Below are 27517 nucleotides of genomic sequence, written 5' to 3'. Positions count from 1 at the left end.
GTCATGTGCTCTCTGAAGCTTCACTGTACACTTGACAGCACTGATTTCACCTCATCAGATTTCACAATCACATACTGAATTAATAAACAGAACCTAAATGAACTGAAGAACTAGAACAGAATTTGTATGAGAATATAGAGACAGGTGAAATTACCTATCAATGTAAAATTACTTAATGTAACCTTTCAGCCCAGAATAAGTCCTGGGTTGAAATTAATTTTAACTAAAAAACAAAAACAATCTTTGCTACTCAGAAGCCATTATTAGCTTATTGAAACTGACAGTAACTTTGAAGCCTGAGTAGAATCCATCAGAGCACACATCAAACCAACAGTCCAAAGTTCAAAACACAGCAGTCCACACTGAAGACTAGAGAACATCCTATAAACATTGTGGTACACAAACATGTTGGGGTCTGAAAGTATTAGCCAGGGATTACAGTAAAACAGCATTAAAGGTGACTAAAATAGGTCTATGCAACTTGTGATACCTTATTACTGGGGTAGAAGAAACCTCTAGTGGTGCAAATGAAAAGTGACTGAGTGATGGCTATGTAATGAGGTTTAATATGAGGTTATTATAAAATTACAGCTCAGTATAGGATTTCAGAGAATTGCATTTTTTTATTTATTAAATTTTAAAAGTCTCATAATGCTTACTGTGCATGTTGAAATGTCATTAAGTCAGATTGTAAAACATATATGATATAGAAACTGACATACAGTAGGCCTAACGTTCAAAATTGAGTAATATTTTTTTTTTAAAGAAATGTATTATTTTATTCAACAAGGATGCATTAAATGTATAAAAAGTGTCAGTAAAGACTTTTTAAATTGTTACCAATATTTTTGTTTCAAATAAATGCTGTTCTTTGAAAAAACGTCCATCATGGTTTCCACCAAAATATTAAGCATCACAACTGCTTTAAACATTGATAACAATGAAACAAAAGAAATGCACACTAAAACAGCAATGTAGTAATAGATGAAATGTATCTATGGCATCACAGTAGTTAATTACAAATATACAAAACTGTAATTCCCTTTAAAATGGTCACTCCCAAGGCCACGACAGTGACAGACGAATTGGGATCTCGCTTATAGACACCAACCTACTCCGAGTGTAAACTAAGGCCCCATTCACATGGAGACGCGTTTTGGAAGAGTGGAAGGGATATTTTTCTGAAACCGGGTCCCAGAGTGGATAAATTTGAAAACGCCACCCTTGTGTTTTCGTGTGGACAGTGAATACATATATCTTCTGAAGCGATGACGTCATCAGCCAACGTATCGCCCCTAGTCAGGCCCCAATACGTCATGTAACAGCAACCAAAAAATTTACAAACACTGAACGATTGTTCAGATCGGGGGTCCGTTCTTCATACATCGCTTAACACATCCGAGATGAAATGTCACATCCCAGGTGATATCATCTCGCTAGTCAGGATCTGGCTAATTCGGTTCTTCGAACGCACCTGGTGTTTATGATTAGTAGGGCTCAAGATCCCTGGATGGGACACAGAGGTTCTTGGTGACAGTTGGTAAGCATGACCTGTTCATCAGGTTCCTCAGGGGGGCTGCTTATGACTTTTTTTTTTTTTAAACTCACTAAACTCACTAACTAACTCACGTTTTAAATGCCGTTTATTGCCTTTTACGAACTATAAGAGTTTTGAAGCACAAGTAATGTTGGACTATAAGAAACCAGTGCTTTGTTGAAAATGTTTATAATGCACCTAAGTATCACAAAAACTTCATTAAAGAGTTTTATGCAACATTGTACTATTGTCTGATTCAATATCAATTGTGGATGATTTTAATGTATGTTTGCTGCCCAGGAAAACCCATGGTAGCTGAGTTCTTAGAAATGTTGGGACTCTTAATTTGATTCAATCTGTTATGAGTAGCACTCATGAACTTGGCCATTCCCTTGATCTTGTTCAGCCTTTGGGAATTTCAATTTGTTATCTTAATATCTTGTCACATAGTTTTTCTGATCATTGTCCGGTATATTTAATGTGAACCTCCCAAGTGTATGTCCTTCTGCTCCTATATCTACGGTATATATCCGTATATTCACATTTACAACTTCAGAATTTCTAAATGCTTTTAATGTCTCTCCACAAATTCCATGTATTGAGTCTGCATCTCCCTCGGTTGATCCAGATGAGTTGATAACAACCTTTAATCCTGTCTGTATGAACATCATGGACTCCACTGCAACATAAAATGAAGGGAAGAAAAGCCAACACTCAACCTTGGCTAAATGAACAGACTCGTGCACTAAGACGGGAATGTAAAAGAGCAGAAAGGAGGTGGAGGAAAGATAGGTTGCAAGTTTCCAAGCAAATTCTAAGAAAAATTCTGACAAATTTCCTAAAGGCCTTAAAATATTACCAAGCAAGCTTCTTGTCTGATATAATTGCTTGTAACCCACCACATAAACTTTTTGCTGTTATCAATAGACTGTTCTGTTCGAATACAAAACCTAGGTTTGCCTTATCATCTGCAACATGCGATTCATATTGAAAGTTTTTTGTTATAAAAATGGAATAAGAGCAAGCTGTTTATCTATGGCTACTGACCCAGTGCTAATAGAAATAACTGGAGCAGATACTTTTAGTCAGTTTGAACTGGTGTCACACTCTGATGTTAGAGATGCTATGCTTCACTTAAAGTGTTCTTCCTGTCCTACAGATGCAATTGCACTTGTGCATTCTTAAGTGAGGTGTTGATTTTGTCAGCCCAAGTATCTTATCCATTATTAATAGTAGTTTACAGAATGGTATCGTACCAATTTGCTTTAAGCAAGCTATTGTTGAGCCTTATCTTTAAAAAACAAGACTGGATCCATATGATTTAAAAAATGATCGGCCAATTTCAAAATTGTTACGGGCAGAGGCACTGAGGCCCCTGTTCAGTGTGGGCTTGCTAAAAATGCTCCAGAGTGTCCATACTGTAAGCTCTATGGAGCTCCTCATCCCCTCGGCAGCCAGACATGGTGCAATGTCCAGCACCAGGCCTTCACTCGATGAATCCTTGGGAACTGGTAGAAGGATGCATTCCATATGTGAGATCTTATTGGATCTCTTATGTGTAAAGTCCACGGTATTGCCTTAGAGCATGTGTTTCCCCTGCAGACTTCTGCCATTTCCAAGAGGGTTACAATCACCTCTATTCTTAGATATGCACCTTAACGGACGTTCATGTAAATGCTTCCAAAAGCTCCTTCAGGAACGATGGGGCTTCCACAACATTACTGTTCCAAGTGGAACTGGTACGTTTTCCCAGTGTTATCCAATCTCGCTGAGTGGGTAGTGTTATGACAACAGTGACTGGTCTTCTTGTTGTGAGCCCTGCCCTACACCAAAAAGGGGGCAGGTGTCTCGCACAGGACACTGGAAGGGGCAGCACCCATGGCGCTTTGGTAGGGATCCCAATTCGTCAGTCACTGACATGACGTCAAGAGTGACTGACTGAAAGGGAATGTCTGGGTTATGTGTGTAACCCTCGTTCCCTGAAGGAGGGAGCGGAGACATCATGTCATGTCACCACGGCTGCTGTACCACCACTGAGTGGCTGGCTCACTGGCTTGGCTCCTCAGAAAAAACCTGGTATGTGTTGCACCTGGTACCTTTTTATGCTCACACTGTGATCAGTGGCAGCTGGATGCAATAATGGCATGCCATTGTGCATTGGCTCATTTAGCTTACACTCGAAGTAGATTGGTCTCTCTAAGTGAGATTCGTCAGTGACCAATGTGACGTCTCCTTTCCCTCCTTCAGGGAACCAGGGTTATAATCGTAACGGAGACATTTCAAATTTTAATAATTTCACAATATTACTGTTTTACTGTCTAAAGTTTACTGTAAAATACATGCAGTCTTGGTGAGCATAAGTTATGTACACAAAACTTTTTGAACATTAATGCTAACTTACAGTACCTTATACATCATAAATGTATAATGTATACATGTGTTAGTGAAGTGATGCAATGGTCCACAATAGCCCATAATTACAGGTGCTACAGTCACACTGCTCATTGAGATATTTACCAAAATACTTCACAATCAATAAAACACACATGCACTCATGCATTAAAGAGTATATACAATACATTTTGTACACATATAATTTATAATAATTTTTACATGAATTAAAATTTTATGTGAATTTGCCAGGAATTTGTGTATATCCAAGAAGTAAACAGAGCATGCTCACATTTGGTGTGTAAAGGTAAAATTTGGAAATGAAGACTTTAGTATGAACTTTTACCTAGTCTGCTCATTTGTAAATTCTAGCTCTCCTTGTGTGTGTTCATAGTCAACACCTTGACGCGCAGAACCATCCTCTGTGTGATATGGAATCATCACAGTCCCACGCACACCTGATGTCCGGTTCACAGGCACCTCTACTACACCTGAACATTCACCCACGCAGAGCTCCCGCTGACTAAACGCGAAAACTCCTGCATGGTCATCATCCAAAATAGTTATGGTGGTTACGAAGGGTTCAACCAGTCGGGCACCATCAGTGTTTTTCCCGTCCTCACACTCTCTCAGGTTTGAGAGACGCACAAAGAAGTGTTCATCTTCCTCAAACACATCATCATCAATAATGCCCACCTATAAAAAATATTTGTATAGGTCATAAAACAATCATATTTAACTTAAAAACATACAGTACCATTCAAAGTTTTGTAAATGTTTTTGAATAAGGTCTCTTATTTACTTCAAGGCAGCATGTATTTTTTCGAAAACAGTAATATTCTAAAATATTATTATAACTTTAAATAACTGTTTCCTATTTTCATATATTTTAAAATGTAATTTATTCCTGTGAACACAAATCCAAATTTTTAGCAGCCATTAATCCATTAATCATGATGCACAATATACATTTCATATTATTAAGTTGTGCTCCTTAATATTTCATGTTCAGAAGAACAGCCTTTAATTTAAATATACTTATTTAATATTATAAAAGTCTTGACTTTCACTACTGACCAATTTAATGAATCCTTGTATTAATTACAAAATTAATATGGTTTTTACATGCTACATTTTAATTATTAATTTACCAAGCTGTTTCTTTTAGCTAGATTTTTTTTCATCATCAGTCATCATGTTAATTGGTTAAATTGTTATTTTAGCATCATTTTCTGTTTATTGGTGTTTTGAATTGTATAAATTTGTGTGTTTGTGCAAACTGACTGAGTTGTGAGTTGACCGAATATGACCAAACAAAATAACACAATGATTTACTCTGCAGACTGTATTGATTTAATTAATTGAAAATAAGCATTTCAAAAGAACATTCCGTTCATGGATCAGACATCACCACTTTGTGTTTCTTTCACCTTTATTTCTTTGCGTGTCTCTCCAGGCTGAAATACGATCGTTCCCTCACAATACTCATAATCTTCCCCAGAACTGGCTGACCCATTCTCTGTCCTGTAATCGACGTGGAAGGTTCTGGTGCCGGTTCCCCCCTGTAAGCAGACCCATAAACTGATGCTCCCACAGTTCTCACTGCACTGATACTGTGCCTGCTCAAAAATGATGTGAGAACAGGTGGCCAGGTCATTCTCAGCTGAATCTCCAGCTGCTCGTTTTGCCTGTTCAGCTGCTGCATGTTTCTTTAGTACGTTGCCTGCACCGATCATCATGCGTGTTGCCTGCACCCGGTAAAAGGCCCGGCTCTTATGCTGTTTCTGCATGGTGGTGTAGTTTGCCATCTCAATCAGCTGATCCAGGTCTTTATCTGGATGCTTCTCTCTCAGTTCTTTAAGCATGCGGATCACCTATAACCACAGACAGACATGATAATCTCAAAAAATCTTTTTCAGCATCTTCACATGTGAGAAATTACATCCGGTCTGTATTTATTGGTTTGTATCAACCTGTTTATTTTGCAATAATTACAATCTGACTGTACATTATCCCACTTACTATGTAACTATTCCTACTATAACTATTCTAAAAATGACTATATAGAAAGTCTCTTATGCTTATCAAGGATGCATTTATTTGATCAAAAATGCAATAAAAAATCAGTAATAATGTTAAATATTGTTCCAATTTTAAATAATTGGTTTCTATTTCATTAGATTTTAAAATGTAACGTATTCCTGTGAAGACAAAGCAGTTTTTTTAGCAACATTCACATGATCCCATGATTCCAAAAAATAATTTAGTGCTCCAGAAACATTTCTTATTATTTTTAATGTTGAAAACAGCTGTGCTCCTTAATATTTTTGTGGAAATTGTTATATACTTTTTCAGGATTCTTTGATGAATAGAAAGTTCAAAAGAGCAGCATTTATTAGAAATATATATTATGAATAGTTTTACTGTTACGTTTGATCAATTTAATGCATCCTTGCTGAACTTAATTACTAATTAATTCCTCATTTGTAAGTTGCTTTGGATAAAAGCTTCTGCTAAATGACTAAATCAAATTTAAAAAATAATTATTATTTCAAATAAAAAACATCTTACTGACCAATTTTTTTTTTGAATAAAAATATATAACGGTCACAATGTATATATATTTATATATGTATATATATTGTATATATATTGTATATATATGTATATATATTGGTCGCCAGGGAAACAATCAAATATATAAATTTGCAAATCATGGGGAAGGTGGTAGTTTATGAAAAAATTAAAATTAAAATTGTATTAAAATACAGATTAAAAGTGGAGTAGATATTTGACATTTCATGGGGTTGAAGGGTTAAATCCTGGCGGTGAGACACATTGAAATAGTGTTTTTTGTTTTGTTTTTATTTGAACTTAATTTCAGGAGTGCTCTCAAATGCTCCCAGCTTGGTGTTTTCAGCAGAGTGCCTGGTGTTTTCAGCTAGCTAAAAATGCTTTGGTGGACACAGGGCCTTAATTATCTGTAAATTAAATGTTCTGTTTTGCCAGTTAAAGAAAAAGTATGAATCCTTTAAAAAAAAATCATTATACAAAGATATTTGACCAGAATCCCTGAAGCACCTGGAATCCACTGGAATACAAACACATTCACCACAATTTCACTCATAGAAGAAACTTATTAAGGGTTTTTTTTCTCTCTGATTTGCTCTCTCACCTCTTCTCTATCCTGTTCGGGTTCTTTGATTTTCTCCATATTGACACTAGTGGTGTGGTTTTGATATTTTTCTCCCATGATGACATCAATGCCCCTGGGTGCTAGGTCACCCTCCATCTCCACAATGATACCATGATGTTTATTGGCACGGTAACGCTTGTGCAAGTACTTGTAAAAGAGCAGGCGCCGGTCAGCAATCCAGGCCATCATCACACACACAGGAAAGTAGAAAAGAGTGACCAGAGCCTCCCAGACCTCACACACAAAATAAAAGACGTTAATTAAATTAGGCTAGACATTTACCAACACACACAAATATACTGTAAATATCTACATCCACATTTTATATACATGTTCTGCTTACAGACACACACCTGTACAATGCCAGGGCTTATGACTGCAATGATGAGGTAGAGCCAGATATAAGCGAAGATGCTCCAGAATGCAGTAATAAAGAAGACTCTGAGATGTTTAATCTTCCTCACCTCTCCATCAGGTATCACCCACACACACACTCCGATTATCACAAACATGTTAAATGCAGCACTGCCGACTATGGTGCCGGGACCCAGTTCTCCTGACTCAAAGCCATGTCCACACACCTGTCACACACAGACAGACCAGGAAACGTCTCAGGTTACGTATGCAACCATGGTTCCCTGAGTAGGGAACAAGAAACTGCATCCTCTAGGGGTTGCTATGGGGAACGTCTTTTCATAACCTGTGTCTGAAGCATACGTTAAAAAAAACACCAACGACTTGTTGGCCAGCGACAGCCCATGACGTCACCACCAGTGCGACTATAGTATAAATAGGCACCGGAAGAACATGTCATCCACTTCTTCGTCTTAAGCTTGTGTCCAAAGCATGGCAGAAAAACCCTAGAAGACGCAGTGTTTCGTTCCCTTTCAAGGGAACTTCAAACTGCATCCTAAAGAGCTAAAGGCTTGGAATCAGCAAAGATTTATTTAACTCAACTCTTGACCTGTCACACAGGGGCTACCACTTATTCTGCGTAAGCTTACTGAAGGAACTGTCTCAACAGACCCCTAGTAGCACCAACCTGTTAAAGTAGGTATCCAGTGGATACAGAGGTGGAGCGGTGCCCAAGGTGGAACCAGGCAAGAAGCTGCCGTGCAAAGCTCTCACCATACAGAAAGAACGCAAAGTACTAGCGTACAAACTTACCACACTTTGGATTTTAGAAAGTGTTCAAAGAATGCACATGTACACTAACAACCACATGGATTTTAGAGATACCATTCTAAGGGGCTCTCATGGCACTTTGAAGAGCAGCCCATAGATGGAAATGGTGCATCCTAAGAACAGTATATTGAGATGTCATCAACTTGATCTATGGTAAAATGCTGGAATGGCCAGCAGTAAAATACCTAGCTCAGGGAGCCCCAAACCTGGCTCTCAGTTTAGAGGGGGGTCTGGACCTACAGCATATTCATTGCTGAATGGCTAGTAGGAAGTTACCCAGCTGAGAGAGAAGTTCTCAACCCAGTTCTCAAACAAGAGGGGGCTTAACCTAAAGCATGATCATTTGATCAGAAGGGTAAGCATACTGTAATTTAGCCAAAACTCAGCACATCAGGGAGGAATAGGAAGGGCCAGTTCACCTGATGATGCCGGTTCTATGTGCTCTGGGAAAAACAGAGAACTCAACTCATGCGCGAGGATAACTCTGAATTTAGAATGAGTAGCGTGTTCATAGGCAACCCTTTGATAAAGGGGAGCACTGCTAAATACTACCAGGATAACAGCCCATGGAGCAAGGAATTCAACTCCTCTGAAGGGGAGAGAACTTGAGCGCTCTAAAAGGAAGCACCATGCTGCATTATAATCCTCAATGGTGAGGAAAGTGATGCTTCAACGAGTGTCAATAGAGACACTCAGAGAGTGGAGCCCAAGGTTTACCGGGGTCTAAGCCAACTCAGAGAAAGGGAATGAGGCTAACCTTTATCATACAGGCTTTCAGAAAGTGCACTGAGTCTTAGCGTGCACACTTACCAGTATTGGGATTTTTGAAAGTGCTCAAAGTGCTCAGCATGCATACTTACCCCCATGTGGATTTCAGAAAGTGTACAAAGATTAGCATGTGCACTTACCATAGCATAGATTTAAGAACTTTATTAGCATCTGTCCAGAGAAGCATGGAAGTACTGAGCCAAACGGGAGTGGCAAGATCAAAGATAACCCTCTGAGGCACGGGGAGCACTGCCTGTGACATCATTACACAAGAAGGTTCTCTAAAATGCCACCTATACGTCCCGCACGATGCCACAGCAAGAGGGGATATCCTGGTGACCAGGAAGCCCCTCAGGGTGACCTAGAAATGGCGGACCAGACAGGGCAGCCTGAAAGCATAAGCCCAGCCCGAACATCCAGGAAGTTTTTGCCGTGCCAGGGGCCTAATGATTAAGAAGGCTTCTGCAGAAGCCTGTGACCCGACTTTTTCAAACAGGGCCATGTAGTTTTGGATTTTGTTTCCCTTTTTTAAAAACTGCATGTTGTGTTCACTTGTGTTATCGTCTACTAATATTTAAATTTGTTTGATGATCTGAAACATTAAAGTGTGACAGACATGCAAACAACATAGCAGAGGCAGCCTGCTTAGTATCACATAGAGCGAAATGCGGCGCCACTAAGCTACCTCATCAGGAGAAAGGCCCTCCCCTTTATCCAGGTCTTTCAGCAGGTCAGCCTAATATGCCTGGAACACTGCCATCATGTGAAACGAAGCGACAGCCTGACCTTCTGCTGCGTACGCCCTGCTATTCAAGTGAGATGTATCCTGAAGGGGCTTGGATGGCAAGGAAGTAGACTTTAGAGATGATGTCTCAACCATAGAGAGATAGCTAGCAACATCTCTTCTACGGGGGACACTTTCTCATAGCTGTTTTTGTGCATCGACTTCGATGTTGGCATAACTCATAAGCTGGAATTGATGAATGCATGATGAAAACGGCCTCTTCCATTCCTTCTTGTTCTCTGTATATAGATCAGAAAGAAAAGGAAGGCTCACCTGATCTGGAGGGTTATGTTCAGAAAGATAACGGTCATCGAGAGGACCTCGCGACGTCACTTTATTGGCACCGTTCCACGGTAAGTCAAGCCTCACCATGGAGCGTTCCATAACTGCCAACAGCTCATCATTCGCAGGACAGGAAGATTCAGCCAACTCAGCCTCAGCTTCTTCGCCCCCCTCAGACATCTCCTGCTGTTCCTGGGTGCAACCCAGCAGAGCACTGGCCCCTGGGTCAGACGATGTTAAAAAAATAACATCATCCTCCAGTGGCTCACTCCAGTGGTCTACAGCTGATGAGCACGAGAGGGAAAGTCCCTATTTAAACTCATCGGCCTGATCCACCTGCGATCACTGACGTCATGGGCTGTCGCCGGTTAACAAGTTGTTGGTGTTTTTTAAGTGTATGCTTCAGACACGGGTCACGACGAGGCATTCCCCATAGCAACCCCTAGAAGACGCAGTTCGAAGTTCCCTTGAAAGGGAACAATACTACTATGTATCCAAAGCAAGAAAAAATATGCAATATATTTTAAAGTATGACACATACACTTCAGGTGTAAAAAAAAAATGGTCCATGTCTGATGAAGAACCATGGCTCGAAATGTTACCTTTGGTGAGAATATTTTATAAAAAAAAAAATAATAATAATACTTTTGGAGTAATGGTGTGCAAACCTTTTCTTTCTTTTTTTAATTTTATGTGGTTGATTTTTTTGCCAGCTAGATTTGTGTACTTTTTGTTAAGTTATAGTAATTATTTTAGGGATTTTTTATACTATTTTTTTTTTGTACTGGTATTTAAACCATTGGCAATTGATGGACAATGTACAGTAGTATAATTTGTACTACCCTGCAAGTTGCTTTTTTTTTCTTCTGTTTTTTTTTTTTGTTGAAAAGATTGAATACTTGTTAAAAAAAGAAATTTCTTGGGAATCATTTTTTAATTCTCCAGTAGCATTTCTGGAAAAGTAAAATGAGTCCTGTCTGACAGCTGAAATATTGAAATGACCGACCCCTGTATCAAACCACATTGAGTAAAGTGATGTTTTTACATGGATGAAAAGAAGCAGAAGTCATCACTGTGATGAGGTGTGTGTGTGTGTGTCAGTCATTTAACCATTAACCTAAAGACAACAACAACTAAGCCTTTACATCTTTTGTGCAAAACTGTGATGCAAGTTGCTGGTTTGTTTTAAAAAAATGTGTGCATACCTCTATTATTGACAGCAGGATCTCAGGGGCTGATGAACCCAGAGCCATCAGAGTGAGGTTGGAGATAGTTTCATTCCAGATTCTTACTTTCATTACTGTCTTTTCCCCATTTGCACCTGTCACAGTAATCTCCTTCTCCTATAGGACACATCAAGTATTTAAAAATATATATATTTTGGTCATAGAGCCACCAATATGTTATTATGTTAGAAGTTGCCTTTATCATGATAAAAGTGTGTAATCACAATATAACAGTCTTTTTAGCATTAGAAAATTAATTGAAAAAAATATTTTAAGAAAAATGCAGGAAATCTTATTTGTTTTTAAAGAAAGCAAGGATGCATTAAATTGATAAAAAATGACAGTAAAGACATTTATAATGTTTATTATATTTCAAAAATATTTCTATTTAAAAAACTTTTCTATTCATTAACAACTGTAAATTTCATACAATTTACACAAAAATATTAAGCAGCACAACTGTTTTCAACATGGAAAAAATAATTAATGTTCCTTAAACATCAACTCAGCATATTAAAAATGATTTTTGAATGATCATGTGTTTACTGTATTTTTTCATGTTGAATGTTTTGTGTGCATCTGTATATATAGTAAATTTGTTGTGTTTATTTTGTGCTGCTGTGCACCTGTGAGGTGATGACCTCGATGGCAGCCATGAAGCGATCAGCAATGATGGACACACCCAGGAACATGTAGAGAAGAAATGCAAAGTAGATCACTGCTCTTACTGCCTGCATTGCCAGTGAGGGGTCATGCGGCAACCACACAGGTAGTAAAATCCCTGGTTGACATTTGACTTTCTCAGAACAGGATCTTTTGGTGCCGTCTGCACTACTGTTGCTGTTCTTTTGAGTACCTTCACCTGCACATACCTGTGGAGAGTGAAGGAGAAGGAGGAGGAGGTGGAAGAGTAGAAGAGGAGCCATGACCAGATATGGAGACCAGAATGGCTCTCCTCTTGTGGTTGGAAGATTGACAAAGAGAAAAGGAGAGTGGTGTTATTTTTATACAAAGCATGCTCAATCAGTTAATTGTTGCAATATAGTGCAACAATTAACACATTTAACAATTATTTATTGAGAAACTATGGTTGAGTTTTTTTTAATAAGGCTCAATAGTCTATATGTGGATACCACGTGAATAACAATGTGTTTGAGCATGTGAAGCCATATCAGTCCCAATCTAAAGGACAGGTCTTATCAGTGGTTCATTATTCATGCCAGGCCCACACTGGACCCACGCAGTCCAACCTAAAGGATCCATGAGACAAATACTACAGCTGGACTGGCAGCAGTGGCACCATTAAAATGAAAGTAAGACATACTGTAAACACACATCAGGCTTTCAGCTTTAAATAAGTAAATTATATAAAAACTATTAACTACAGGAAATACCAATGGTTGCAAAGCAGTAAAAGAAAAGTATTTTATATAAAAATTACCATAACTTAAATACAAACAGAGGGAGAAAGAGTTAAACAGACAGTAATATTCAAAAATGAAGATAAACACACTGGGGAGCAGGGGCAGTATGTTTTAAACTGATTAAAAGGGACAAAGACATTTATAATGTTACAAAACAATTATATTCAAATGTTTAAAGAGTTTTAAACAAATGCTGTACTTCTGATTAATTAAAAGAACCTGAAATAATGCACAAAAATTAAGCAGCACAACTGTTTTCAACATTGATAAATAATACTAAGAATTGTTTCTTGAGCAGCAAATCAGCATATTAAATAATTTCTAAAGGATCATGTGACACTGAAGACTGGAGTAATGATGCTGAAAATTCAGGTTTGATCACAGAAATGAATTGCTTTAAAAATATTCTAAGAGAAAATGTATATTTCAATTTTAATCTTAATTGTCCTAAAATGTATATATTAAATATGATGAATTTCAATAGAGTGCTGACATGCAGCAAAAGCTCTGACATAACACATCCGTTTATACATTTTTCATCTTTATTTCTCCAATTCTTTTTTCCTCTAATCGTTTCTTCATGTCACCCGTCACCTGTGTGGTGTGTGGTAGAGATTGAGAGTGACATGCTGGACTGAACCATGTGGTCATATTTCACTTTCTAGGCTGCACTATGGTTACCTGGACCTCAGCTTTACTGTGCTACTCTACACCACTGTTCAAAAATAGCCTACGTATATGAAAGTGTCTTGTATGTTTTTGTAGATGTTGGGTGACGGTGCATGTGATTAATTGTGTCTAAGTGAGCATGTATACATTTAATCCCTTACAGTTATGCATGTGTATGTTTGTGTGCAGGTAAGTGTGTGTGTGTGCTGAAACAGAAATGTCTCTGATTACCACGATGACACTGTTTCAGTCTGTCAGTGCCGCTGATAAGTGATTGGCTGGATTGGCTTACACACAGAGCTCTGACGGCTTAATAGGTGTTAGCACCTTTTAGTGGTTAAGATTACCACCACAAGAGAGAGAAAGTGACAGAGGGAGAAAGAGCGGGAGATAGAGGGAAAAAAGGAGAGGATCTGTTCTAGGAAACGTGAGAGTGACAAAGGAAAATTAAGAGGACGGTCAGGTAAAGTGAAAGGTGATGAAATATCCACAGTTTTACTAAATGCCTAATTTTCGGCTGATTTGCTACAATAAACATTTAACAACATTTAATAATTAATTTATAATGGTTATTATGTTAGCACCACTCTTAAAAAAACAATCAAGTTTAACTTCATTTATTCATTCAGAGTTTAGTCAACATCCATCTAATCTTCAATATAGATTCCACGAATTCATTTTCAATTCTTAGCCACACTGACAACTACTGAGCTGCTGCTGCCCTGTGGATCGAGAGTGTGCTTTAACACCTTCTCTCTCTCTCTCTAGGAGGCCCTATCGTATTTTTGCCATCCAATACTGATTACACACACATTTATACACACTTGACTACATAACAGTGAAAGAAAAATGTAAAACAAATGACCTAGAGTTGTGTAAAGCAGCCACATACACAGACACTCATAGAAAGCATGATATACTGTATATTGTACCTCACCATAGTATTAACACAACAAAGCTGTCCTTTATAAACACTACAAACTATACATATCCAAAAAAAAAAAACAAAAAAAAAAACCCGATTTTTATGCAGTTACTTTTTATTTCTCTAGTATTTATGATATTTTGGATCAGTTCAGAAAGGTTCAAAGATACTGTAAAAGTCTGCCAGCATTCTAATGCTTTAACAAATTAATTTAGGTAATAATGAATCCTTAAATCGGTCACAGAATTCTCTCATAACATCAATAAATCACAATAAGTCAACTTTATTTGACTGTCCATGTGTATCCCTAAAACAAAAAAATAATTTAAGTCAGTCTTTTAAAATTCAGTACTAGAACACAGTGTTCCAGCTGTCTCCGAAGAACACCTGCCGATGAGGTAAACACACACACACACGCGCACACACACTGTGATCAGAGATCTGCTTTCAGTATCGATACACCATAATCTTAGTACATTGCCCTCTCTTTTCTCTCTACTCACCACCAACACACACACACACACCTCTAATTATCACCAACTTCATATATAGCGGTCATTAAACACACTAAACTAGAACTGTAACAACTTACCAAATTACAACAAAGAAGAATGTGCCACATAAATGTAAATTATGTTCACAGTAGCATTAAAAAACCTGGTGCCAGTATGCTGATTTGGTGATCAAGCATTTTTTATTACTATCCACATTGAAAACAGTTGTGCTGCTTAATATTTTTCGTGGAAAACCTGATACAAGTTCAAAAGAACAGCATTTGTTAGAAATAAAAATTTTTTGTGACAATATGCATGTATCTACTGTCACTTTTAAGCAATTTTTTATCAATTCAATGGATCCTGATGATGATGCATGTTAAATATGACTTCAGCTTGTAAGTTATTTTATTTTATTATTTTTGGTTGTAGCAAAATAAAGATTTTTTTAACCAAATGTTTTTAAACAAGCATCTGCTCTGACATGGTATTTTAATCAGAACCACACACAGTCATGTGTACACACAATCACCGGGGCACAAGCACACAGTTGGTGCAAGTGACTGACACACTAACATGGGCATTGAGAAACTCAACTCTTGCTTTCATGGTCTCCATCCATGCATTAAATAATTAACCTGTTGCAGATCGATCTAAGATGAGGTGGATAACTGGTGACATATTTGATCAAGTGTTCGGATTGGAAACTGTGTGCATTCATTTGACCTGGAACCACATGATTGATCTGCTGCAGTTTTGCATGTTGCATATTACATGTTCCTCTATAAGTGGCACGCACCAAACCGAGACCAGCAGATCACTTCACAGAGCTAACATAAGACAACGATGAAGCAGATCAACAGGCGTGCACATGTGAGGCCAGCATTCATGCTCACACATACAGTAGACAAATCAACCAGACTGCGTTAGTCTGAGAGAGACACACATACAGTACATACACACTGATCAGACTGCGGAAGGAAGGCTGAGAGCTCAGGTCTTGTGGTGTGTGTTACGGTGGCCCCTCATCCTGGCCAGCGTTACTCTAGAAGGATCTGCAGTCTCAACTTCACCCGCCACTCATCACGACACTGCCGTTATGCAATATTTAGCACAGCACTCACACACCAGATACATGAGATAAATGCAGACTAAAATGCATTATCTCTGACAAGTACACTTGAACATAAACTTCTGGACTAGTTTGAAAAGACTGGAATAATAAATAATATAAAACATTTGTGATTGAGATTCATGAGCACCTATACAGGAGCTGTTGACCATTTGGTTAAGATGACATTTGCTATTGACATTTTGATTTCCTCTCAAATTCTTCAATGAAACACAGAATATGTAAATGCGGTTGAGGCAGCTCAAGTCAAAACAATATCAAATGACTTACTAGTGCCTCATGGGGTGGTGTTTTGAGGTGGGTGGACTCGGGTAACCTCAAGAGGTAAGATTCAGGTAGAGCTCTGAGTGAGAGCTAAAGTGATAGCAAGACTTCAGCAGCAGCAGCTACAGAGTTTCAGCTCAGGACCCACAGAGTTGCATTATCATCCCACTCTGAAAGAGAAGAACTGGATGTCAAGAGTGTGCCTATGTAGGAAGCTGTGGTACAAGCACACCAAAGAAAATGTAGTGAACAACAACCTGCTTCTTGAGCATCAAATCAGCATATTATGCCGGGCACACACTGCACAAAGTCATTGAGTCACTGCTTTTATCACACTGCATGACTTTCTGGGGTACCATCTATAATATTATATATATTATATGAAAATGTACCTTCACCATCACAGGCATAAATTACATTTCAAAATATATTAAATTAGAAATTTTAAAATTTAAATTGAAACGATACTATATAATATTACTGTTTTATTAAATACATGCAGCCTTGCTGAGCATAAGCGACTTCTTTCAAACGAATTACTAAGAACATTTATTCAACATTTCATTTAAGCATGACTAGCATAATTATTTACAAATTAATTCTTGATCTTCTCAGGTCTTATATTACAAAATATAAAGTATTAATAGTATGCTGAAATACTGGCCAGTATGATAAATTGTTAATGTTACAGATAACAACAAATAAATAGCCATTATTCTAAATATATATAGTTTAAATGCTACAAGGAAATTTAATGTACAGAATAAAAGATAGATAAATAGTCTCTTTAAAATATTTTCTGCAAGTGCTCATAATGATAATGGGGGGAGCACTTGGATGTTGGTTAGATTCAAGTAGCATTAAATATTATCTGTTTCCAGAAATTAACTTTTTCCACAGCTCTGCTATCATTAAATGTGGTGTAAAAGCAAATTGCTATTTAATGGTTAAATATTTGCCATAATTTATCACAATCACTTTAAGTTAGTGCTGGATAATGTCCAGTATCAGGTGATCACCTGTGGCCTAATGGTTAGAGAGTTGGACTTGTAACCCGAAGGTCACAGGTTTGAGTCTCGGTGCTGGCAGGAGTTGTAGGTGAAGGGAGTTAATGAACAGTGCTCTCTTCCACCCTCACTACCCATGGCTGAAGTGCCCTTGAGCAAGGCACTATTTGTAAGGTATTTGATTTTATTATGTGAGCTGAACCACCATTGATGTCCTCTTATTTATACAGATTTATACTAGCTCAACACTTCTGCCCATATTTCCCCCTGTGCCAGTGTAATCTTAAGAGCTCCATTTCACTCTTACCTCACGCCCTGAGTATCACATTCTGCAGGCAATGTAAACACTGCATTACCTGTCCAAAGAGCAGAAAAAAACACCTGTCTGGCTGCGAGCTCAGGGCTACTTCACAAACCACATCCTACTTACTGTACCAGCCTAGACACAGAGAAATAATGGAGTGTGTGTGCAAGTGAGTGAGGAAGAGGGATAGAGAGAGAAAAGACTGGATTAGTAGTGCGTGGAAGTAGCAAAACATTTGCAGACAGAGTAAATCAACAAAACTTTTGTGCTAAAACATTGAAAGAAGGTGAGTGAGAATAAAAAAACTAAAGCAAAGTTCAAGCCAAGGTGGTTAAACTCATACTACTAGAAGAAAAAAGATCATATCAGGAAAAGGAGGAAGGATTTTTGTGTTTTTGTTCTCGAAAGTTTATTAAATTTAGAATTTAAAGGATTTATTTATTTAAAGGGTTTATGTATTATTCTTATAAATCTGATGACAGCCTGTGAAAAAATGTGTTTGTTATAATTTGTAATTGACTGCTTCCTATTTTACTTAATTTAAAATGTAATTTATTTCTGTGGCAAAGCTTCATTTTCAGCATCACTACTTCCAGTCTTCAGTGTCACATGATCCTTCAGAAATCATTCTAATATACTGATTTGGTGCTCACGAAAAATTTGACATTATTAAGTGTTGAAAACAGATGTGCTGGCATGGATCATTAGTGTATGCACATCTTTGACTCAGCATGTTTATGGTGTATGACAATGTGCTGCTGTAAAGATGGTCTGCCTTACTGGACTCAAACTGAGTCTCATGTGTCTGTCTCTTACAGAACTGCACGGATACTTTACAGTTTAGAGGTGCCCCTCCATCCCAGGGAGGTTAACCACTAACGTGTGTGTGTGTACATGTGCCCATGTGGGAGACGCTGCTATTGGATATGTGTCTGTTGTGCTTGCATTTCCAAGTGACTGCTCTGTAGGAATTTTTGAGAAACGAGAATTGTTGAAACAAGACACTGGAAAATAGTGTACAGTTAGAAATGCAAATTCTGGGACTGGTGGATGTGAACGTAACTGGAGAGGATCAATGAGTTACTTTCTCTTGCATGGATCTTCTGTCACGTGAACTCACACTCATTTATCCACACTTTTCACTGTAAGAGACAGTCTTCAGGGCAGAAACACTTCTGCTCAAACCTCAAGCATTTTCATCATTGTCATCATCATCATCCTTATCACGACTCAATCTCCCTGCAGACACGTTTACCCACATTACTCGCTGACTGCACCAAGGATTGTAACTAAATATTCTGTTTCTTATTTCCATTTTGAAAGACAACACCTTTTCCGCGCTAGACGGGTTATCAGCTCCACTTTGACCACACACAGACTTCCACCAGACAATTGTGACTTTAATGTAATCCAAGACTTTTAAGCATTACTCTGCTACAGAAATTTTTAACACGCCACATTATCAGATGAACTATAAACTAGCCGAAAGGACATTTAGTGTCAATTCAGTGGATAATAGCAGAAATTATATATGAATAATAATAAAATTATAACTTAAAAAAAATTATAATGAGACATTCAAGAGTATTGAGGGGGTTGTGCTGTAAATTTGGCTAATTAAAATATATAAATCCTGAATTTATTAATCCGGCATTTCAGCAAATCGACTATCTTCAAACTAGTCATATGTTAATAATAAATATATTAATAATGTGCTTTAAGGGTACATTATCTGATTCACAGTCAAAACAATAGCCTATAAATGTGACTGAATCAACCACAGTACATTAGGTTATGGCAAGGAATGTTATTCTTCAGAGTCAGATCAGCTGAAGTTAACTGATAGTTGCATTAACCATCCTTACAATCATTGTTAGATCACATAAAGAAGCAGCTTGCTGAACTAAAAAAAGATACTCGATCTATCTAGGTTTTCAATCGATTAATTTATAATAGATTAGGCAGAGCTGTCAGAGCTGACTAGGGGGTATCTCAGGCCATCATGGCGTTTTAAGGGTACCTCAATGGGGTGGGGGGGGGTCCCACTCTAACCTATCAGGTAACTTAAATGGTAACATCGTAATACACAGGCATAAAGTTGGCTTGACGTTGGACGCTCGATATTCGCAAATCTAGGGACCGTCTCTAAAGTTACATGAGAAACCACTATACACTTCTCTAACGTCAATAGCACGCAAGGAGAATGACTAACAGTCATGAAAACAACTGTTAACTGTTCAACCAGGTGTCAACTATAATGCACACCTTTTATATTTTTTCGTAATTATTCAAATAAACTGACTAAATTTAAATTAGTAATGTAACTAGTGGCGACATCTGATTTCACCAACGATTTTTAGAATCAACGCCAGGAGAAATAACTGCCCTTTTGCACTTTTTCATGTGTAGGGTGAAAAAAAAGTCAAATTTTTATCTTTCAGAGACTCCTGCAGACCTAAGACCTGAGGTTGAGCGGCTCATTAATAACTTGTGTAAAGCAGCCACAAACTGCACTTATGACTGGCTACTCTAACTCTATGAGTTAACGGTTCCGTTTCAGATAAACACTTGAAAACATAATGAGTTATTTTCGTTCTGGGATTAATGACAGCATACACAAAAAAGTTGTCAAGAGCGTATTCGTTCCTGACAAATATAACTTTAGTATCAATTAATAGATTGATGTGCATGCCACACAACACTCCAAAGCCCCAGTAAGTGTCTTTATCTAATTTATTCAACAGAACTTACCTTAACATATATGGCAGAGCTCAGAATAGACAGACATGACCAGGGGATAGTAGAAGATGTTGCTCCAGTGCTCATGAGAGTCGCGCCATTCGTCTACGTGATGTGTCTGTTTCTGTCCTGAACTATGCGCGCATCCCAAACAAGCGCGCATCGTCCGGGAGCACAGCTGCGCGCGACAAACTGCGCATCAGCTCAACGTGACGCTCTGATTGGTGCGTCAAACATGTTCGCCCTCAAATTACCTGAACACTGGCCTCTACATAAGCAGGAACAAAGCCAGAGAGTACAATCACCTATATACACACAAATATAATGATTTATAAAATTGATTAACTATTATTAATTATAATAAATGAAAAATAAAAATAATTAAAAAAGCTTTTAAAAACAACGATACTTTAAAGGGATCGCTATTTTTTCTTACAGTAATTGTTCCATTCGAAAATAGATGAATATAGCCTATATTTATAGATATAAATTATTAATATTATCCAGTAATTATATGTTTTGTTATATACACATTATATCAAATAGCTATAAAAGTTATACTGTTTCTGAACTGCCCTTACAATAATTTACCATAATAAGAATAGTTACTGCTGTCACAAAAAATACATAAATAACATAAATACAACCAGTACTGTCGTCAAAAATAAAAATGGCAACTAGTTTTGAATTAGGAATTACAGTTCATATTCGTTATGATTTTACAGTTGTAAAATAACTGTAGCAACTATGGTATTTTCAAAGAAATGTTTTGTACCATAGTTATATTTACAGGTCACATCGTGTTTGCAATCAGTGAGCTATATCGCCATCTGCTGGCCTTACATACTAAATTATACTGACGCCAACACACAAGTCTAGTGGGTGCTATTGTGAATACATAAAAAAACAGTGTCACAAAATGAATTAGTAATGTTTTAATGTATTATTAAGCTGATAGATACATCGTATGAATGTGCAGTTAATTATAAAAAAATATAATAACATTTGAAACAATAGCACTTTGTTCTAAAAAAAAACCCAGAGTGCTTCAACTCCTACAATGTTATTTATTTATTTATTTGGGCTGTGATGGCTTATTTCACAATGGCTTTGCTGGTCTTGATGATAATCGAGCTGTCTGTGACTTTGGTATTAAAGAATTCAACCATGAACTTGTTCTTCAGTCTGTGGAGGAAGTGAATGTACCTCACGCCCGGCCCATACTTGGAGAATACATGGGAGACCTATACACATAAACACATGTCACATAATTACCAAATGCTTATTGAATATAAATATCTGAATAGATATGTGTATACACGCATGTATTACCTTTTTCCAGGTGTGTGAGTAGCTCCCCAGGTTCTCCTCAGGGTTATATTTGTGCTGCTTAATGATCGTCTTACCATCAGCACCCAAGAGCTTCACATCAAGCTGATAGATAGATTTATGAAGCTGGCTTTCCTCATACCTACACACGAAGAGAAACACCGAGACATTTTAAGTGAAAGTGCATATTAAACCTGTGATTTTGCCTGAAATTAGACATGTCCCAATGCAAACTGTTTCTAAAAAAAAAAAAACAGTTAACGTATCACAGATTAAATTCTTCAGCTATGTCAGAAAAAAATTCCTTTTGCTTTTTCCCATTTTTCTTTAGCTGCGAACCATTTGAAAATCTGAACTAATAAATATGCCAAAAGAGAAAGAGATAACAGCTAACTCCCTTTGTTAAAACAGCCTTTAACTGACAAGTTTACTTTTGCTTACACCGCGAATACCGTAACTATTTTTATAACAGGTCATAACTCACCAGTCCTCAATGACTATCTCAGGCTGAAACTCATCCAGCAGTTGGTCCCACAGACCCTCTGCCTTCAGGTCCACACGTTGCTCTAGAGAGAACCACCTGCAATAAAAGTTGAGATCAGTTTTTGTGACAAAGATCATTTTTCTTGCAAAAATGAGACTCACCTGTACTTAGGTAGCTGACAGACCACAACCCCAGGGGGGATTCCACTAGTGTCATATGGCAAATCTTCTGAACTAGTTTTCCAGCCAGAGAAATTACCTACAATTAGCATCCAGGTACAAGATTCAATCATCTTTTTATTAGCAATCAAAGACATTAAGAATAGAAGATGTTTTGGGTGTAAAGTTCAATCCATTCACAATTTATGTGGTTTTATTTAAAGATGTAACAATAACCTGTGTGTCCATTGCAGTTGATTTAAAATTCAGTAGTGATGAGATCAGTGGCTAGATTTTTAGCCAGCAAACAAATGGTTTTGGTTGCTGACTCACCATTGGGCTCAAACTGAGGTGGTTGGTTTGGAGGAGGTGGCATTCCCGAACGATGGGGTTCGGGTGGTGGGATGGTGTGCTTTACACCTAGTTGAACGAGAGAAAAAAAAGATGAGTTTGAAAGATTTATCTAAATTAAAAGGTTCAGTTTCTATTGCAGTAACATTTAATTGTGAATAGGCCTACTGTCTTTCACATTTATATGTAAAATACCCATGTAGCCAAATAATAAAAACATCCATAAAATTTAAAGACAACTTTTGCAGTAGTATCTTTAATAAATAGGCTACATGTACAAGTGAGAGGCTTGTATGCACAAGTTCGCTGCTACGTTTTGGCATTGTTTCAGCACTGCATAGATTATGTTATTATATTCAATATCAAATAACTAAATAGTAGAAATAATATTTTGAAATGCACATGCATAAACTAAATAATTTTCCCCCTCTACACCCACAAAATTATTCCAGTCTAGATTTAATTATAATTGGCAGAAATGTACCACAGAGATAGAGAGAGAGAGAGAGAGAGAGAGAGAGAGAGAGAGAGAGCGAGAGAAAAGATGAAGTCATGGCATCTCCTTTACACATCTTACACAAGCAATGTTAGTCAAATTCATATATATTAAGGTTTGCCTAATATATAATCACAGATATACAGGATTCGCGTGATCTGACGATCATAGTGACTTTCATGCATGATTCACTGCGACATATTTTTCCTCAATAGTTAAACTCAAGGGTGTTAACAACTAACCCAAGTGACAACCATAACCTCGATCTTCAACATACTAATGCTACTTTATACAGTTACAATAAAGTTCAAACAGAGATTTAATTAAATGATACCGTGCAAAGTAACGCTTGCGAGCCATCACGATGCGACGTTATTACCGTAAGGCGAGGGGTTCTTCAGTAAATTCCGTTTAAACGGCTTCTTCTCGAACACCGATTTCCAGTCCACGCTGCCAGACATGGGGACACCGTGAGCCCCCAGCTCCCACTGCGAGTCACACTTCAGTTTCCAGTCAGCCGACATTTCAGACTATTTTCCTCGCAGTCCACCACAGCAGACACACGATTGAGGATTTTATTATGGTCTGCCACGCCCGGAAAACAGGTTCCGAAGAGCCTGCTGCACTTACGCAAGGTAACAGTTACTTTACTGCACTTTACTCAAAAGTGAGTCACTGCAGACACGAATGTCAGACAGAGCACCTGAATCTGAACATTGTCAAGACACTTAGATTTGATAGTTATGACCAAAACACAGCATACAGGGATATTGTCATGATGCGAGTTGGCATTACGAAAAGATGTGTTTTCTAAAACTTAATTAGTTATCGATTTTTTTATTCACAAAAAAACTATACAGACATAACAGTTAGGTTGTGGCGAAATAGAGCATAATTCATAAGCAGCACTAACTTTTATATACCACACCCAAAAAGACAATATCACCTCACGGTTTATCATGTCAGCAAAGATTAGTCCAAGGCTGCTGCCTGAACAGGCAGAGTTCATTGCATCAACCAAATCCAGTAACTGTTTCAAATAAATGTTACTTAATAGTATCTTGAAACTGCACATGCATAAATTCAGGATAAGTTCAATAAATAGTCCTAATATATAATAATTAATAATTAAGCTATAGCTCTATTTCTAAGTAAAATAATGAACATTTGCTAAGAAACACTTATTACTCGACAAATATATTTTAGTATAGAGTTTGATTATATTACTTAATGTTTATATTTGCATTAGTAAAGTTTACTAAAATTAGTAAAATTTATATTATTTATAAAATATGTTAATATTTAAAATGTGTCAAATATCTGTAGCCAAATAATATTAATATCCATGATTTACTATATTCTGAATTAATTGATTGCGAAAGTAGTTTCTTTCTGCTCAATGTCCCTACCAAAATGAAAATAAAATTGGCCTTGTTCATGTAGAATGAATTTCTGCATGAATGTTTCTTAAAATATTCAGTTTGATGCAACAATGTAGATAAGAACATTTTACAAAACATTTACACAGAAGTCTCTTCTGCTTGTGTTGTATGAATGAGGCCAAGTGAATGTACACATATTATGTATTTTCTTCCTTACCTATCCTCACTCACAACCTGTGATGTTGTATAGGCAGATGAGCAAAAGAGCACAGACCAACCAAGCTAACATAAAAAAAGCGTCTGGATGACCCTCTCAAACACATCCTCTTCAGTTGTTGTTTCATTCAAACGGATTACCGATATAACGGCGTTTCTGAAATCCTGAACCTTGCCAAATAGCCCTGGGGACTTTTTAAGCAATCCAAAGACACACCAAACCAGCTCCCTTCACCAGGATCCACCCAAACATCCTATAAATCATAAACATTCTCACAAACTCCTTCATTGTTAAGTGTTTTTTCAGATTCCTGTGTTGCTTTCTGATGTTGCAACTCAGTAATACTCAGAGTCAAGGTTAGTTTTTCAGGCTATATTTTACTATATTTGAACTGAGTTGGTGCATTTTCCAGAGGTAAAGCTAACATGAGCTTGTAGAAAAAAGGATGAAAAAATGAACAACAGAAACATTCTGTGAAAAATGAAAATACCTAAACAGTTATTAAAAAAAACTATTTACTGACAAAAGATATGAAAAATATGAAAGCATTGTAGTCAGTGCTTTCTAAAGAGTTGAGTTTAAATGTACAACTACAGCAACAAAACTCCCTTGTCATTTAATTCACTTATCAGTGGTTATTTATTGATTAATAATTGATTAACAATGCACTCTTTCATCTCATTGCTTGTATTATTATCACATTCCTCACATCACTCTGCTCTCTTGCTTTCAGATCGCAGTGGCAGCAGGTGGCCATCAGGGAGAGTTGTTGGTTGTTCTGTCTCTACTGATGGGCAGTTCTAGAATTCAGTATCTGCAGGATCTGAAACACTAACAATAACAATGCTTCATGTTATATGGTCTACATCTGCCTCCTGAGCTCAGAACAACATCCTGCATGCTGCTGAAGCCAAACAAACCTCAGCATAACCACAGAAATGTGGCGAACCAGCAACTACAATTCACTCTTTTCATTGTGATCGCAGAGAACGAGACCTTATAACACAGCAATATCATCTGAAATCTATCTATAATTTCTTATTTAAAAAATACACATTAACAAAGCAGTAAAATATTTACAAAAAATATAAATATAAATATAAAAAAAATATATATATGTGTATGTATGTATATATATATATATATATATATATATATATATATATATATATATATATATATATATATATATATATATATTGTATTTCATGCACTGTATAATTATTTAGAGAGAGAATGCTCCATAGTTATATAAATGATATGTTAAGTTGGCCATGGCACACTGTGTGCTGGTGGACTCACTGAGCTGCACATTTTTACACTCAGTCGTATCACATTTCATACAACACATGCCAAATGTACATGATACACTCCTTATGTACTTATGTAAGTGGCTAGACTGCAGTCACACACTTAGCGAGTGAAACAGTATGAACTGGGGTGACAGAATAATTATTTGTGACTCCCATTAGCAGACTCACACTACTATTGATATAAAACGGGGAATTCTCTCTCACTGTTTCTGTATGTCTGTAAGTATATTCAGTAAATACAATAATGTATATTCTAAATACTATAATGTATAACTGCTACCACTGGATACCATCCAATGCACATCCATGACATTTTGTGTCTCCAGATCATGTATAATCTGTTGCACCTTCACATATATTGTGTGAATCTACGTCTACACAATGCAGAATGTGTATATATTGTATATAATTGTGTATTGGTAACTGGAAGTATGTCTAATATTACACTGTGTGTACTGAGTATATGTATTTGTATATTGCACATTGTCATCTGTATAACTCTGTAGGTCTATATGTAAATTGTTTCTGCACTGTTTGGAGCACACTCCCAAGAATTTCACTCACCAAGACACATGTGCTGTGAATTTGACAAGAAAAGTGATTTGATTTGTTTTGATACAGTCTTGCCATGTATAAGTCTGATTAGCTTTTCTGAATGTTTGCTGTTTGAATCTACACTTGAAATATAATGCAGTTGAGTTATTGAAAAACAGTTTCATAGGGTTCAGTCAATTTACTTCAAGTTTACTTCTGTATCCATATGCATCATGCCATTCAATCATTAACATAAAAATTCTGATTCAAGTTCTTTCCTGAGTCAAAGCAATACAACCAAGAGAGACAGAGAGAGAAAGAGGTGGAGGGTGGGATGGAGGAGTGTTGAAAAGAGAAAGATGATAGGGTATGAAAAATAAAAGAGAGTAACATACAAAAACATACATAAACTGAAATGTGTCTTAATGTGTCTTCCCTTCTGATGACAAATACTTGATACAGTCACAAAACAAACCTGACTGTTTCATCTTTTGTTAGATACTTCTGCAGTTTTTGGTAGCTTAACAAGTAAGTATTGGTTGATAAGCTAATATTTCATATGTTCTGTCCAGTCTTAGACTCAACTGAACAAATGATAACATCATTTGATGAACACATCCCATCCACAGACCTGCAATGGTGTATTTTCCATGCATTTAGGCATCAATTGCATTGCAGTAAATTCAATTAGTTAATGGATCCAGACAATATTAGTGCGTAGTGTTGTGCATCATTCAGGAATACCAAATATAGTCAGTGTCAGACTATTATATGAATTGAAAATGAAATTTCACACCATTCCAGGTGACCTGCAAGACCTCCTTCCTCCCACCACCTAACATTTTTTACAAGCATGCAAGAACATATTTATATTTATGTGTATTCAAAAGGGACATAAAATATGCAGCATGTGATTCATCCTAGCA

The 27517-nt window shown here is 37.1% G+C and overlaps 2 protein-coding genes across 4 annotated transcripts in view; both read right to left on the bottom strand.

The window, feature by feature from the left end:
• Positions 1–20504, bottom strand: part of LOC113076522 (sodium/calcium exchanger 2-like) — a 28356-nt gene extending 7852 nt beyond the window's left edge. For all 3 annotated transcript variants that reach the window (XM_026249218.1, XM_026249232.1, XM_026249226.1), the window contains exons 1-8: positions 20340–20504; positions 16284–16447; positions 11996–12326; positions 11349–11486; positions 7478–7705; positions 7104–7358; positions 5359–5802; positions 4275–4624 (exon numbers count right to left, since the gene is read on the bottom strand). In XM_026249218.1, coding sequence (XP_026105003.1) covers positions 4275–4624; positions 5359–5802; positions 7104–7358; positions 7478–7705; positions 11349–11486; positions 11996–12295 — 1715 coding nt within the window. In that variant the 5' untranslated portion in view covers positions 12296–12326; positions 16284–16447; positions 20340–20504. The remainder of the gene's footprint in view (positions 1–4274; positions 4625–5358; positions 5803–7103; positions 7359–7477; positions 7706–11348; positions 11487–11995; positions 12327–16283; positions 16448–20339) is intronic.
• Positions 20505–21247: 743 nt separating this feature from the next.
• On the bottom strand, positions 21248–23941 carry LOC113076513 (F-box only protein 50). The gene is made up of 6 exons (XM_026249208.1): positions 23525–23941; positions 22632–22718; positions 22302–22398; positions 22141–22236; positions 21660–21798; positions 21248–21571 (listed from the first exon to the last, which is right to left on the bottom strand). Exons 1-6 carry the CDS (start codon positions 23667–23669, stop codon positions 21422–21424), a joined length of 714 nt encoding a protein of 237 aa, XP_026104993.1. The 5' UTR covers positions 23670–23941; the 3' UTR covers positions 21248–21421.
• Positions 23942–27517: the final 3576 nt, after the last annotated feature.

This window comes from Carassius auratus, chromosome 5, assembly GCF_003368295.1.
Source record: "Carassius auratus strain Wakin chromosome 5, ASM336829v1, whole genome shotgun sequence".
Classification (NCBI taxonomy): Eukaryota; Metazoa; Chordata; class Actinopteri; order Cypriniformes; family Cyprinidae; genus Carassius; species Carassius auratus.
Note: the sequence above shows the minus strand (reverse complement) of the source record. Positions and strands in the feature narration are given on the sequence as shown.

Coding starts and splice junctions, on each gene's coding strand:
- LOC113076513 (XM_026249208.1), bottom strand. CDS start 23,669: ATGTCGGCTGACTGGAAACTGAAGTGTGACTCGCAGTGGGAGCTGGGG. Junction 22,237..22,301: donor TGTCAGCTACCTAAGTACAG/GTGAGTCTCATT, acceptor CTTTTATTGCAG/GTGGTTCTCTCTAGAGCAAC. Junction 21,572..21,659: donor ACTCACACACCTGGAAAAAG/GTAATACATGCG, acceptor TTATGTGTATAG/GTCTCCCATGTATTCTCCAA.